The sequence below is a fragment of the Peromyscus californicus genome, unplaced genomic scaffold (assembly GCF_007827085.1).
Source record: "Peromyscus californicus insignis strain IS unplaced genomic scaffold, ASM782708v3 Scaffold_8__1_contigs__length_139910024, whole genome shotgun sequence".
In the NCBI taxonomy this organism is placed as follows: domain Eukaryota; kingdom Metazoa; phylum Chordata; class Mammalia; order Rodentia; family Cricetidae; genus Peromyscus; species Peromyscus californicus.
This window is the reverse complement of record NW_026294606.1, coordinates 75,402,296-75,416,827: the sequence shown is the minus strand read 5'-3', so window position 1 is coordinate 75,416,827 and position 14,532 is coordinate 75,402,296. Positions and strand designations below refer to the sequence as shown.

The window sequence follows — 14,532 nt, the reverse complement described above, 5'->3', positions numbered from 1 at the left end:
TAAATAGTCATCATACATATAGATTATGTAGTACACTAGTATATCTTATCAAGGATCTTATTTAAATGTATTATTTCACACCCAGGTGTGTGATGTGGTGATTAGGTAGGTTTCCAGACAGTGTTCCCAGGTGACAGTGAGGAACACTATTTTTTTTTTTTTTTGGTTTTTCGAGGCAGGGTTTCTCTGTGTAGCTTTGCGCCTTTCCTGGAACTCGCTTTGGAGACCAGGCTGGCCTCGAACTCACAGAGATCCGCCTGGCTCTGCCTCCCGAGTGCTGGGATTAAAGGCGTGCGCCACCACCGCCCGGCTGAGGAACACTATTTTAAACAATGAGGATCACCAAAGTTCTAGCAGTGATCCTGCTAGATTGGAAGATACTGAATTTTTTGCATAAGATTTTATTTGGTGTTGCCTTTGAGGTCATCTGAAAAATGGCAGATACTTGTGGGAACACCAGATGTTATTGATAGAAATCAAAATCTTAAAACTTTATAGACAAACTATAGAAACAGGATTTTTTTCTTAATGGCATGGTTTAAGGATTGGCACTGTAGAATCAAGCACATTGTTACAGGTGTGCTAGCTGGTCGTCTCTCACAGGTTAAGGTAGCTTTTCTTTCATTTTGATTTTTTGTTTTGCTTCGTTTTGTTTTTCAAGACAGGGTTTCTCTGTGTAGCTTTGGCGCCTTTCCTGGAACTCACTCTGTAGCCCAGGCTGGCCTCGAACTCACAGAGATCCACCTGGCTTTGCCTCCCGAGTGCTGGGATTAAAGGCGTGCACCATCACTGCCCGGCCCTCATTTTGAATTTTGACTGAACTTTTCAGTAAAAACATGGCAACAAGCTTCCTAGTAGTGTAGGCTTGCTCAAGACTTACATAGTCTAGAAATGTGTTTCCAGAATATTCATTCTTCAGTTAGAATTTGGCCAAGCTACTAGTAGATGATTTCATTTCTATAGTTTTGTTTTTAAATGTTTTTATTCTTTGTCAGTTTTATACATACACATATATTATCTTATTCATAACACACCACCCATATTTTTGTTTTTATTTTTGAGATAGGCTGTCTTGTATCCCAAACTGGCCTCAAACTTGCTTTGTAGCTGCACCAACCTCCCAAATTCTAGGTTTTCAGGAGTATACCACCATCCCTGAGCTATGTGATGCTGAGAATGAAACCCAGCATTTGCTGCTCGCTCTACAAACTCTCCCAACTGAGCTACATTCCCAAGCTTTAGTTGGGGCGTCATTATTTCATTTTTTTTTTTTTTTTTGGTTTTTCGAGACAGGGTTTCTCTGTGTAGCTTTGTGCCTTTCCTGGAACTCACTTGGTAGCCCAGGCTGGCCTCGAACTCACAGAGATCCACCTGGCTCTGCCTCCCGAATGCTGGGATTAAAGGTGTGCGCCACCACCACCCGGCCTCATTATTTCATTTTTAAACACTGAGATGTATTAGGCCACATCATTTTCTGAATTTGAAAGCAAATTGTGAGTTTTTATTTTATTTTGAGACAGAGTCTTACTTTGTAGCTCTGGTTGGCTTGGAACTCTCTCCATCGACCAGGCTGGCTTTGAATGCAGCGATCCGCTAGTCCCTGCCTCCCAAGAGCTGGAATTAAAGGCACCATACCCAGCTCCACCTCAAGCCCTCTTTATTCTATATTTTTAAAAAATTACAACTGTTTGGCCATTAGCTCAGGCTTATTACTGTCTAGCTCTTACACTTAAATTAATCCATAATTCTTATCTATGTTTAGCCACATGGCTTGGTAACTTTTCTCAGTTCTGCCTTCACAGCTTGCTTCCTTTGTGGCTGGCTGGCGACTCCTGACTCAGCCTTCCTCTTCCCAGAATTCTCTTTGTCTGCTTATCCTCCCTATACTTCCTGCCTGGCAACTGGCCAATCAGCATTTTACTTATCAGCCAATCAGAGCAACATACATTCACAGCACACAGAACATTCCACAGCACTTCCCCTTTTCTGTCTAATCAAAAAGGAAGGCTTTAACATAGTAAAATTACATATAATAGATCAGTTATCAAGCAAAAATTACAGTTATAATATCTAGTCTATTTGTATTTGACAAAATTAAAGAAATTAAAGAAAATATTTTATCTATCCTATATTTGTGAGTCTAAAGTTTCATATCTAAGTTATCTTTTATCATAACCAAGGAAAATTGTAACTGTCTAGTCTTTAACTCCATCAAAGACCTCAGAAGGATATACTATTACCTAAGTAAACAGGAAGAACATTGTCAGCAACTTCCCATAATCTAGAATGACAGAGAGAGCTGGCTGCCTGGACAGTCACCCAAAGGTCTTCTGCAAATTTGGGGCATCCATTTTTCAGCCCACAGGCCTAGAGTCTCTCAGTCAGTTTCTCTCTGTGTCCTGTAGAATGTCTGCAAGCCCTCTTTAAAAGCAGTATGCGCTCTTAATATCTGAGTAATGTTTAACCATATGTTCATTAGTTATTTACTTTAATATTTTTTGTGGTATTAGGGTTTAATTTAGAGACTTCCACATATTAAACTACTTTTGAGCTAGCTATACCTAGCCTTAAACTGTGATTTCAAATTTTAGTATTCAAGGTTTATATTTTTATAGTATAATACTACCACTCAAATAATGACTTGGGCTTTCATTATCCAATAAAGTCTTAGATCTTGTATACTAATAATTAAAATAGCTTTATATATCGTCTGTATTATTATAGTTTAAGTCATATTAAAAATATTTTTATTTTTAATTATGCATATATGTGTGTATAGGGGTGTGTGCACATGAGTGTAGTGCCTGTGGAGGCCAGAAGAGGGCATTTGACCCCTTGTCACCGGAATTACAGGCAGAAGCCATCCCATACTTTTAACTGCTGAGATGCCTTTCCAGCTCCCAGTCATGTGTAATTCAATTGGATTAGATGCATGGGTTAAATGCTGACCTAAGAAATGTTGAGGCCTACTTGTGATTGGCTTAATTAGTTGGTAGTTTCCTTAGAAAGTAACTTGTTTTTAAAAGTGCAAGTAGGTTAGACCTGGTGACAAAAGCCTGCAATCCCAGCTACCTGGAAGGCTGAGGCAAGACAATCATAAACTCAAGTCTTGTCTGGGCCACAAAGTCAGTTCAACCCCAGTCTGGGAAACTTGGTGGCTGGATGTAGCTCATTGGTAGAGTGCTTGACTAGTATGTGTGCAGTCCTGAGTTCAGTTCCCAGTACTGTGGGAAAATAAGTGTAACATACAAATATTTCCCTAGTTCCTATAGATACTTTTCTTTTACAGTGTATATGAAATATGGCTGGATAAAGCTTGTTAACATAAATTCAGTAATAAAAATGTCAACCTGTCCTGTCAGATACAACTTACCTAGAATTAATTTCTACTTTTTCCCCTCTTTTTTGTTTTTGCCAACATAAAGTGGCTAAAAGCCAAGGTAAGACACATTACTTATCATTTGATCCACAGTACTTCCTCTATGTTGACAGAGGCTGCAGAGCCACTAAAATGTGAAAACTCTTATGTCTGTCTGCTTTTTCCTGTAGGATTTACATAGATTAAATATGCTCAAATTTAGATCAAATCAGTGTTTAGCTTGGCTGTGTTAATATATCCAAGATATATTGACGTTTGCACTTTAGGAACATTAATCTTGCTAACAGTTACTGCTTTGCTCATGTTTTTACAGTTGCTTTGCTTCCATTGACTTAGAGTTAGGTTTCCCAGACGTCATATGTGATTTTGTTGCTGAATTATTAGGATAAAAATTATACTTGAGACGAGTATTTTAGCAGATTGACAGCTTTGTGGTTTACATTTATGAAATATAAATGTTTATTCAAGCATTTTAATGATCCTAATTCTTGAATATAGATAAGTTTGATATCAGTGAATATGTCTGACAATAAAATATAAAATCTAGTAGTCTCACCTGTATTTTGCATAAGTTGATAGAGTAGCACAAAATGATGGGGAGAACTGAATGCAGGTGGCTTTTGAACTTTTAAAATATAATACCAAACTGTATTAGTACTGTCTGGGAATCCTTACTTCACATTCTGATATTAAAGAAAAGACATCATGTTAAAACATCAAGAGAACAAGTTGATACAAAAATAAAATCTTTCATTCCACATTTTAGCACGGAAATAACCAGCCTGCAAGAACTGGCACATTGTCGAGAACAAATCCTCCCACGCAGAAACCACCAAGCCCTCCTGTGTCAGGCCGAGGAACTTTGGGGTATGAATTCAACTGCATTCTACAAAGAATTCCGGAGCCCTAAGTGCATGCTTCCTTGTTTTGTGTTCTCTCTGGTGGTACTACCCTTTCCATTCATTTATTTTGTGAGTGTGTGCATGTGTGTAGGGAGGTCAGAGAACAGCTTGTAAGGCCTGTGGGTCCTGTGATGACACTCTGGGTGTCAGCTTGGCAGGATACCATCACTTTCTGAACCATCTTGCTGGCTGAGACTGATGTTGATTCTTCCTTCCCTAAGCAGGATCTAAAACCAGTCTGCTTGCTTTATAACCTGTGTGTATGCATGTGTGTGTTTAATGTATACATAGGCGTACATGCATGAGTGCATGTGCATATGTGGAGCCCCAAGGACAACCTCAGGTTTTACTCTCAGGAAAGCTGCCCACTTACTTTAAGTTAAAGACAGGATTTCTTATTAGCCTGAAGCTCACCAATGAGGCTAGATTGGCTGAGTAGTAAGCTAGATTGCTTGTTTCCAACTCCTTAGCTTTGGGATTGTGGGTGCCACCATGCCAGGTATTAATAATCTTTTGTGTATGTGTAAATGAGTATCATTTTTTGTTTGTGCATTTAAAAATTGTAAATCTGCTTTCCATTTTATTTTTAAATGGATTAACCAGAGAGTTCCTTTTGGTGCCTCCCCGTGTGTTTATGGCCCTTTGAAAAGTGGTGTGCTTTGTGTAGTTTTCCTTAGTCTCCATCTCCTGCTTCTCTTGTTCCATGGCATCTTACCCTGAAGACCACTCAGGTGGCTCTTGGTGCACCAGCTGGTCACAGGCCTCTTCACACCAGAGTAGCTTTGGAAAGCTGCAAAAGATAGTGGTAACTTCTTGTCCCCGGTCTTGGTACTAATTGTATCAATATTTTCCAAGATGTTTCTGAAAGATTAGTTACTTGGAAATACCATATTAAATTTCTTGCTTTTGTGGAGGGGATCAGTTAGTAGCCAACTTTTCTTAGTTGTTGTTTTTTGTCCTCCTCCCCCCGAAAGGCTTATGAGTGACAAAGCTAGGTCTAATGTATTTTATTATTATATATTATTAATCATTAAAAAGATTATAACCAACATTTTTAGTGATATTAGAACTTTAAATGACCCTTTTCCAATAATTTTCCCAAGAAAGCAATAAATTTTAATTTTTATGTTAAGACAGCAAAGTTTATGTCACAGTTAAAGTTTTTGTTTATATTACTATTAAAAATTTTTCTGAGCCGGGCGGTGGTGGCGCACGCCTTTAATCCCAGCACTCGGGAGGCAGAGCCAGGCGGATCTCTGTGAGTTCGAGGCCAGCCTGGTCTCCAAAGCGAGTTCCAGGAAAGGCGCAAAGCTACACAGAGAAACCCTGTCTCGAAAAACCAAAAAAAAAAAAAAAAAATTCTGTTAGTATTAGAGAAAGAGAGAGTCAATGTGTATAAATTGTGCTATACACTTTTTAGAGGTCAGAGAGCAGCTCTGTGTGTGTGTGTGTGTGTGTGTGTTCCCATGTGCAAATCAATGGGTTCTAGGGATTGGACTAAGGTCTCTAGGCTTGGGTGACAAGCACCTTTACCCTCTGAACCATCTTGCCAGTCTTAACTTTCTTTAAATTAAAATAGGAAAAAAAATTCTGTTATAGTTAATTCAGATAGAGATTGCTGTAAATTTCGGAGGGTGCTATTTTGTTTCTCTTATTCATTATCTATTTGTTCATTCTTCCTCTTTAGACGGAATACCCCTTACAAAACGTTAGAGCCCGTTAAGCCTCCAACAGTTCCTAATGACTACATGACTAGTCCTGCGAGACTTGGAAGCCAGCATAGTCCAGGCAGGACAGCTTCTTTAAATCAGAGACCAAGGACACATAGGTAAGACTTCTGTCTGAACATTTGAACTCTTGAGAGTGTATGCTTTGACTGGTAAGTGATGATTTTTAAAGCCGCAGCACACAAATGAGGTACGACTTTAATGCTGATAGTGAGTGTAAAAGGTGAGATCATTCTTCTTCATATTTCTGATCCATCAAATTTCAGTTTTTCTTTTGAGTTTGTTTTCATTTGTGTATACTATTAGTAGGATATATTTCCTCTTTTTGACAGACACAAGTACATATTGGGATTAAAACTAAAGACTTTTTAGAGGCTGAAGATGTAGCTAAGATGGCATAGTGCTTGTCTACCATACAGGAAGTTCTAGATTTGATCCCCTGCACCACATAAGCAGGCGTGATGAAGTACGTCTGTAATCCTAGCACTTGGAGACAGGAGGATATGAAGTTCAGGGTCATCCTCAGCTACATAGTGAATTTGAGGCCAGTTGGGATACATGAGGCAATGTCTCAAAAAGCAGAACCAAACAAAAAACCCGGATAGAGCTTAAATTTTTTTTTGCTCTCTTAAATTTGCATATAAGGTATCCTTATGACATTTATCCTTATGACATTTTGGAACAAAGTGTGACCCCTCATCATCCCCATCCCCCTGACACAAGGATGATTTTTTTAATACATCTTTAAATGTCCTAAGGCCGGGTTAGGGTTTATATAGCTCAGTGGTAGGCTATATCTTTAGTATGTATGAGGCTCCTGGGTTCGTTTCCTAGGAACTCCTGCCCATTAAAAAGGGCACAGGGCAAATACTCTTCAATGCTTTTAGGCAAAGGGTTAAATGCCATAGAAGTTACATGACATATCGAATTCTTTGGAAGATTCCTGTCGGAGGAGGAACACTTAGCTTGTTTCTGAAAAAGATTTCTGAACAGAGTTGGTAAACTAGGCTATGTTAAAGTGGCGCACGCCTTTAATCCCAGCACTCGGGAGGCAGAGCCAGGCGGATCTCTGTGAGTTCGAGGCCAGCCTGGACTACCAAGTGAGTTCCAGGAAAGGCGCAAAGCTACACAGAGAAACCCTGTCTCGAAAAACCAAAAAAAAAAAAAAAATCCTTTAGAAAGTAGCTGCCCAAAGTGCTTTATGAAGTACCTAGCTTGGTTTATGTATGTCGCTGCTGAATTACAGGGTCAAAGTATGGTTTTTCCAAAGTGGAGGTAGTATTAGTTTAATCTTATTCAACCACTAGTTATTTAGAATGACTTTTATTAAATGCCGGTCAGAAGCAAATAAAACATAGTATTGTTATTTTTTCCAGAAGCTCATTGTGTTGAAATACGAACATCTGTTTTAAAATATATTTCTAGAACGTCATTATGTCAGGGTTTATGGGTTCTTTAATCACTGTTGCAGATGTAGTGCCATGGCAGCCATAGATAGTCTGTAAATGGATGAGCATGACTATGGTCTAGTACAATTTTACTTACGGTACTTAAATTTGAATTTCATATAACCTTAATGTTTTGCAAATTAGCTTTCCTCTTTTGAGTTTTTTCCAACTATTTAGGAAAAAAAGTTAGCTCATAGGCAAAAATTGGGCTGTTGTCCAGTTTTAGCCCACAGGGTGTAATTTGCCAACTCCTATCCTTATGTTAGATAAGAAGCACTGAAGTCAGGAATTGTGGAAGAGCTGAAGTGGACAAATAATCCTAGGTCTGATACAAAGTTGAGTATTGAGCTCCTGGCTTGAATGAGTTGAGAATTTCATATTTAAGCTAGTTTGTTCTGTCAGTGGCTTTTTTTATACCTTTTATTACAATGTGATATTCTAATTATAAATTGATCATATTGGAGAATAAAATAGTCTTACCCAGGCACTGTAATTCTTTGCCTTGTTGGGTTTGTGGGCATATTGAACAAATAATATTGCTTTTAAAATACAGTGTGAACCAGGTGCTGTGGTGTGTACTTCGAAGGTGGTAGCTTGAGATTAGAAGTTTGGAGCTAGCCTGGGCAACATAGTGAGGGACTGGTGTGCTAGACAGTAATTAGTCTCAGCTAGAAGGACAGACCTTTGGCCCCAAGAGAAGTTTATCAGTAGCAGCTATTGTAGTCAGTGAAACCTGACTACATTTAAACTTTGTTCTGTTCTTGCTGTGTTAGGCTCATTGTCTTACTCACTGTTCTATTGCTGTGAAGACACCATGATCGCGGCAGCCCTTATAAAGGAAGACATTTAATTGAGGCTTGCTAAAAGTTTCAGAGGTTTTATCAGCATGGCATCAAACAGGCAGACATGTGCTGAGAAGGAGCTGAAAGTTCTCTATCTTGATTTGTTGGCAGCAGGAAGAGACAGATACTGAGTCTGGCTTGGGCTTTTGAAACCTCAAAGTCTACTCACAGTGACACACTTCCTCCAACAAGGCTGTCACCTAATCCTTCTCAAGCAGTGCCACTCCCTGATGACTAAGCATTCAAATATGTGTGCCTGTGGGGGCCATTTTTACTCAAACCACCACACTCGTTTTCCAGAAAATTCCTTAGAACCTTTCTTCAGTTTGCTTTTCTATATTATATTTTGTTTTGTTTGTCAGTTTCTTTGTTTGCTTGCGTTTGAGGCAAGATCTCACTATATAGCCCTGGCTGGCCTGGAACTTGCTATGTAGACCAGGCCTCAAACTCAAACTCATAGAGACCCACCTGCCTCTGCCTTCCCAGTCCTGGGTTTAAAGGCGTGCGCCTGTGTGTCCCGCTTGTTTATTGTTTTGAAACCTGGCTTTGCTGTAGAGTGCAGACTGACTTAGAAGTTAAGATACCCTTCCTCAGCCTCCTGAGTGCAGGGTTCCAGGTGTGTGCCACCATGTCTGTTTCACTTTTCTCTGAGATCGGGAGAGATTTCATGTCTTGTACATTCCTTTTTGTATTATCTGTCACACTGAATTTTGAGTCTGTGTTCTCATGTTCAGTTTTGTGGTGGTATGGTTCACTGTTGTTTCTGAGGAAGAAGGAGAGGGAGACAAGCCTCACTGTGTACTCCAGGTGGCTTCAGACTTAGAGCCTGTAGCTGTAGCCAGTGATAAAAGCTGTGTGCCACCGCAACAGGCTCTTTGTTGTTAATCACATCAGGCTTTAAATAGACACTTGTCGGGGTTGGGGATTTAGCTCAGTGGTAGAGCACTTGCCTAGCAAGCACAAGGTCCTGGGTTTGGTCCTCAGCTCCGGAAAATTAAAAACAAAAACAAAACGAAAAAATAAAATAAAATAAATAGACACTTGTCACTCACTGTACTGTGAGATTGTAATGCTCATACAACTCTTCAAGATTATTACCACATTAAGGCAAGGTCTCATTATGTAGCCCTGACTGGCCTTGAACTCACAAAGATCCACCTGTATCTGCCTTCAAAGTGCTGGGATTAAAGGCCAGGTCGGGTTTTTGAGTCCGGGTTTTGTATAGGTTGGTTTCAGAGTTTTAGAAGAACAGTGAAACATGAGCACAGTTGTAAGTAGTAGGGTAAAGGTTTATAACCAAGTTAAAATGAATGTATAGTAGCTCCAGTTTATGATGACGTTTTTTAAAAATCAGTCATTAAAAATGATTTTCCAAATGCCTCTCTTCTTTGTAGTGGAAGCAGTGGAGGAAGTGGAAGTCGAGAAAACAGTGGGAGCAGTAGTATTGGCATTCCCATCGCTGTGCCCACGCCTTCGCCTCCCACTGCTGGCCCAGGTATGTTGTCTAGTACCCTCCGGTTTAGTCTGTGCTATTTGTTAACTTCATAGGGAATCTAAAATAAGTTAATCATAGTGGATAAAAGTTATTTATTAGATTGTGATTATAGCTATAATAAAGGCTAATAACGTATTTTTAGATTAATTTTCACAAAGTTGTTGGGGTCTTACCAGCTGTAAGTGTATGACAGAGAAATAGTTTTGTTAGGTCAGTTTTGGGCCATTTTGCTTTTAGTATTACTTGTCTTTGTGAATAGTTAAGATTGAGGTTTATTATTTCAAAAGCAAGTCAATATTATATGATATTTCATTCAGAAGGTCAGTGTTGCTAAACTAATGTATTTGTGACTTTCCTAATTTATGTATGAGATTCATCACCTATTTTAGTGAAATGCAGCGACTATAAGATGAGATTTAAAAATAGGAAAATTTATTTTACCTTTTTAGAAAGTATATAAATTTAACATATTCTGGGAGAACGTTCAGTTGACCCTTTGGAATTTAGTCAGTGAAATGGAGACTTTTTTGAGATAGGTTATTTCTGTGTAGTCTAGGCTGTCCAGAAAGGAAGACTTTTACAGTATTTAAAAAAAAAAAACATTTGAAAGATAAAGCATAGTGAAAAAATAATTAGAAGAAAATATTCTTAGTTTTTCAAATACATTGTTTAAGGAGAATGATCTAGTTATAAAAACAGGCTCATTTTTTGGTATTGCATTTCTAAACTCAAAGGCCTTTTTACCTAGTAAAATTCTTATTCATTTGAATGTGTTTTGCATATGGATGTTTCTTTTTCTCTTTGTCTTCTTTCCAGTATGTTGCATTTCCCTGCCATTTTGGAATGCTTAATTCTGTTTTCTTATACTCTGACCTGAATCATAAACCGTTCATTGGAACGCATTTCTGTCTTGATTCCCTCTGGAACCCTACTTCTCCTAGTGAGCACTGTGGAGGGTGAGACTGCATAGGCCTCAGGGAGCCGCTACATGACACTTTGCATATTTGCAGTAAGCTCCTGTAGCCGATAGATTGCAAATTTTTAACAGTTATTCGATTGTAGATGATAATGCTAAGGTTAAAGAATTAAGTCTAATATTAATGTCTTCTAGTGAAAGACCTTTGAAGTTAACAGTGCTCTTGACTGCAATACACAATGGTCCTATAACAAACTTAATGGGGTTTTTATTTGCTATTTATTTAGATTGAGGAAAACTAGCAGTTATTGTTCAAAAATTATTTTAAAATAACAGTGTCACTGATGTCCTTTCAGTGCATGAGACATATTTGGAACTCTCTTATATATTCAGGCAATCAGGCCTGGGGTGAAGGTGGAGACAGGAAGTGGAACATGGAAAGGAAATTGTAGTGTGATACAGGGGGTACTCTGATGCTGTCCTTTGGATCATACTTTGAAAACTTTTGATGCAGCCTAGGTTTTAAGATAGCTGAGGATGCTATGAAATAACTCTCTTGCCGGGCAGTGGTGGCGCATGCCTTTAATCCCAGCACTCGGGAGGCAGAGGTAGGCGGATCTCTTGAGTTCGAGGCCAGCCTGGTCTACAGAGTGAGATCCAGGACAGGCACCAAAACAACGCAGAGAAACCCTGTCTCGGAAAGAAAAAAAAAAAGAAATAACTCTCTTAATAGGATGAATTCAAATTGTTTTCTACTTGGGAAGGACTAGACTGAGTTATAAAGATTTCTACATTCTGTAGTTGGTTTTCTTTACTCTTTGCTCTTTGACTCTTTGGGGGCCTGCCACCCAGCTCCCAAATCAATACACAGAAACTTATTCTTACTTAGGAATACCCTGCCTTAGCTTGGCTTCTTTCTAGCCGCTTTTCTTAAATTATCCTGTCTACCTTTTATCTCTGGGCTTTTAACTTTCTCTATTCTATATACCCTTCTTTACTTCTTACTGGCTGTGTGGTTGGGTAGCTGGCTCCTGGTGTCCTCTCTGCTTCTTCTCTCGCTCCCCCGTTCTTCTTTCTCCTCTTCTTTATTCTGTCTGCCTGCCAGCCCTGCCTGTTTCTCTCTCTATTGGCTGTTCAGCTCTTTATTAGACCAATCAGGTGTATTAGACAGGCAAAGTAACACAGCTTTATAGAACAAATGCAGCATAAAAGAATACAGCATATCCGCCTCATTAAATAAATGTTCCATAGCATAGACAAATGTAACACATCTTAAACTAATATTCTACAACAACATTCAATTTTGAAGTGCACAATAATCTGGATAGGAATAATGAGGTGTTCTTTATGAGAACTGAATTTCAATTTAGGTAAAATAAACTGACAACATTTTCACTTTTTTTCCCCCAAAACATTTACATATACCAAGGGAAAAGCATAGAGGTGGGAGCGGGAAGGAGATAATTTAAAAAAAAAAATGTGATTGGAGATAGCATTGAAAGAAAAAGTCTTTGTAAAAATAAAATTCTTTCAGCCTACTTAATAACTGGAACATGATCATTGAAGCCACAATGAGATGCTATTTTTATGATCACTGGATAAGTAAAAACGAGGATGTCTCTATGTACCAATCTGGGTGGAGAGCAGACATTTCTGGTGGAGTTTGTTGATGTGCTCACTTTACAAAATTCTGTTGTTACCTAGTAATGTTAAACCAACATTTACTCCATTTTATCAGTTTCAGTTCTAGATATTAACATTAGAGTACCAGTTCTCAAAATATTAGTTCTTAAAAAGAGTTCTCCAAGATTTTTGAGGTCAAAGCTTTCTTCATTGTTTAATTTTTTCATTCTGTTAGAGTTTTTTTTTCTAGAGGCTCCATGAAGTCATCACTTTGATGGCTAATGCAATATGACTTGCATATTAATGCATCTTACAGCTGTACCACTTTGAATTAAAATATGGTCATTATATAGGTGCAAACCACTCCAAGGATAGCTTGTGGGGGTCTTCTAATTTTTCATTTTTAAGAGTGGACGTTTGCAAACCACTTATTTAGAGCAGTAGGCCCGACCAGTCGTTATCATGGAGGAAGGAGGTAGAGATCTCAGTCCTCGGACCCTATCCTAGACCTACTTAGTTAAAACTCTGAAGACGGGACCCAGAAGTCTTCCTTACAACAAGCCTTCAAGAGGAAACCTACCATCAGGGCTGAAGTTCACGAACAGTTGGCCTAGGGAAATTCAGGAACTGTATTTAGCAGTGTTCATTCATAAGGAAGAATATTTTTTAGTTGTGTTAAGAATAGCACCTCAATACAATGTTTAATAACAGTAATTATTAGCAGTTGTTAAAAAATCAGAAAAATATACTTGACTGACAGTTTATACTGTTTATTACTTAACCTGGATTATTTAGCTAGATAGAATTTTGAATCAAATTCTGAAACTCCTGGCTGTGGAAAGGAAGTTGTTTATGAAGCAGTTATGAATGACCTACAGCTAATAACTTTTATATCAGGCTATCTGTAGTACTAATTTTGTTGGAGAAAGTTTACGTATAAAACTCTATATAGTTGTTCTTTGTTTCCTCAGATGATTCTTGGACACCCCCACCTCCAGTAAATACAAAATTCGTAGATGTTCAAGTTCTTTATCAAAAATGGCATGATGCCTGAAGGCAGCTTACACATAGACTCCTTATTATATTTTAAATTATCTCTAGGTTACTTATCATACCAATATAATGTAAATGGTCTGAATAGTTGTTATTGTGCATTGTTTAGGTAACATTCTGAAATGCACATGCAGATTACATGTAATATTAGCGAAATAGCATTTGGGATTGTGCTTTTGCCAAAGGTTTAATAATAATGCACCATGTTCACTTTTGTAGCTCTTCACTCTGGCTGTTTCCCTTGTTTATAAACTTTAGAAGTAGAGCTAATTGAATTTCATTATCCTTTTTCTTTATTTTGTGCTGCGGGCTTTACAAAGTAATAAGAACCCCCACCCCTTTGTTCTGCCACTTTGGGTGTTTATAATGCTTTGTTGGTTGCCTTTAACTAATGCTTTTCAGCAGCCCCTGGCTCAGCTCCTGGTTCCCAGTATGGCACAATGACCAGGCAGATTTCTCGACACAACTCTACCACTTCTTCGACATCTTCTGGTGGATATAGACGAACTCCCTCTGTGACTGCCCCATTCTCTGCTCAGCCTCATGTTAATGGAGGTCCACTTTATTCTCAAAATTCAAGTAAGCTTGTGTTTTGCAGGCATACAGAAATAGTGGAGCTCCTTTTGAAGGAAATTATTTGAAACTGTTATTCTTAACTGTGATAGACAACAATTTAAGCCATACTATTTCATGCTTATTTTTGTTTTTTGTTTTTTTTGAATGTTAATCATTGAATAACCATCTTAAAAGCAACTGTTTATCACTTACTCTCCAAGGTTCACTTGAATATACTTAATCTAGCCAAATTCAATAAATGCTTTAATGCACTATTATTATTACAGTATAATTTGAACTAGAGAACAAAACAATCTAAAATTTTATGGGCATGATTTTGATGGTTCAATAATGATACAAAGACACCAACATAGTCAAAGATTTTTAAAAAAATAATAAAAAGAAATTGCTGGCTATCACTTCTAAGGTTGTGGGCTTCTTTTGAAATGCTTTCAATTGAAAACATTTACAATGCCTGCTTACTTTCTCTGTCTGAATAATTCTAATGGATGGGAAGGATCTTTTGATTTCCTCTGTTCCCTTCAAATTGCACATCCCAATACTAATTACAGCCAGTGTTTAAAAACATAGA

At 38.1% G+C, this 14,532-nt stretch overlaps 1 protein-coding gene across 5 annotated transcripts in view; it reads left to right on the top strand.

Annotated features, from left to right (window-relative positions):
* The window catches only part of Abi1 (abl interactor 1), an 85,713-nt gene that overhangs the window by 60,597 nt on the left and 10,584 nt on the right, over positions 1-14,532 (top strand). For 2 of the 5 annotated variants that reach the window (XM_052728905.1, XM_052728903.1), the window contains exons 4-8: positions 3,426-3,440; positions 4,146-4,246; positions 5,969-6,109; positions 9,693-9,793; positions 13,788-13,964. In XM_052728905.1, the coding sequence (XP_052584865.1) occupies positions 3,426-3,440; positions 4,146-4,246; positions 5,969-6,109; positions 9,693-9,793; positions 13,788-13,964 (535 nt within the window). The remainder of the gene's footprint in view (positions 1-3,425; positions 3,441-4,145; positions 4,247-5,968; positions 6,110-9,692; positions 9,794-13,787; positions 13,965-14,532) is intronic. The other 3 variants (XM_052728906.1, XM_052728902.1, XM_052728904.1) reach the window with 2 other exon arrangements.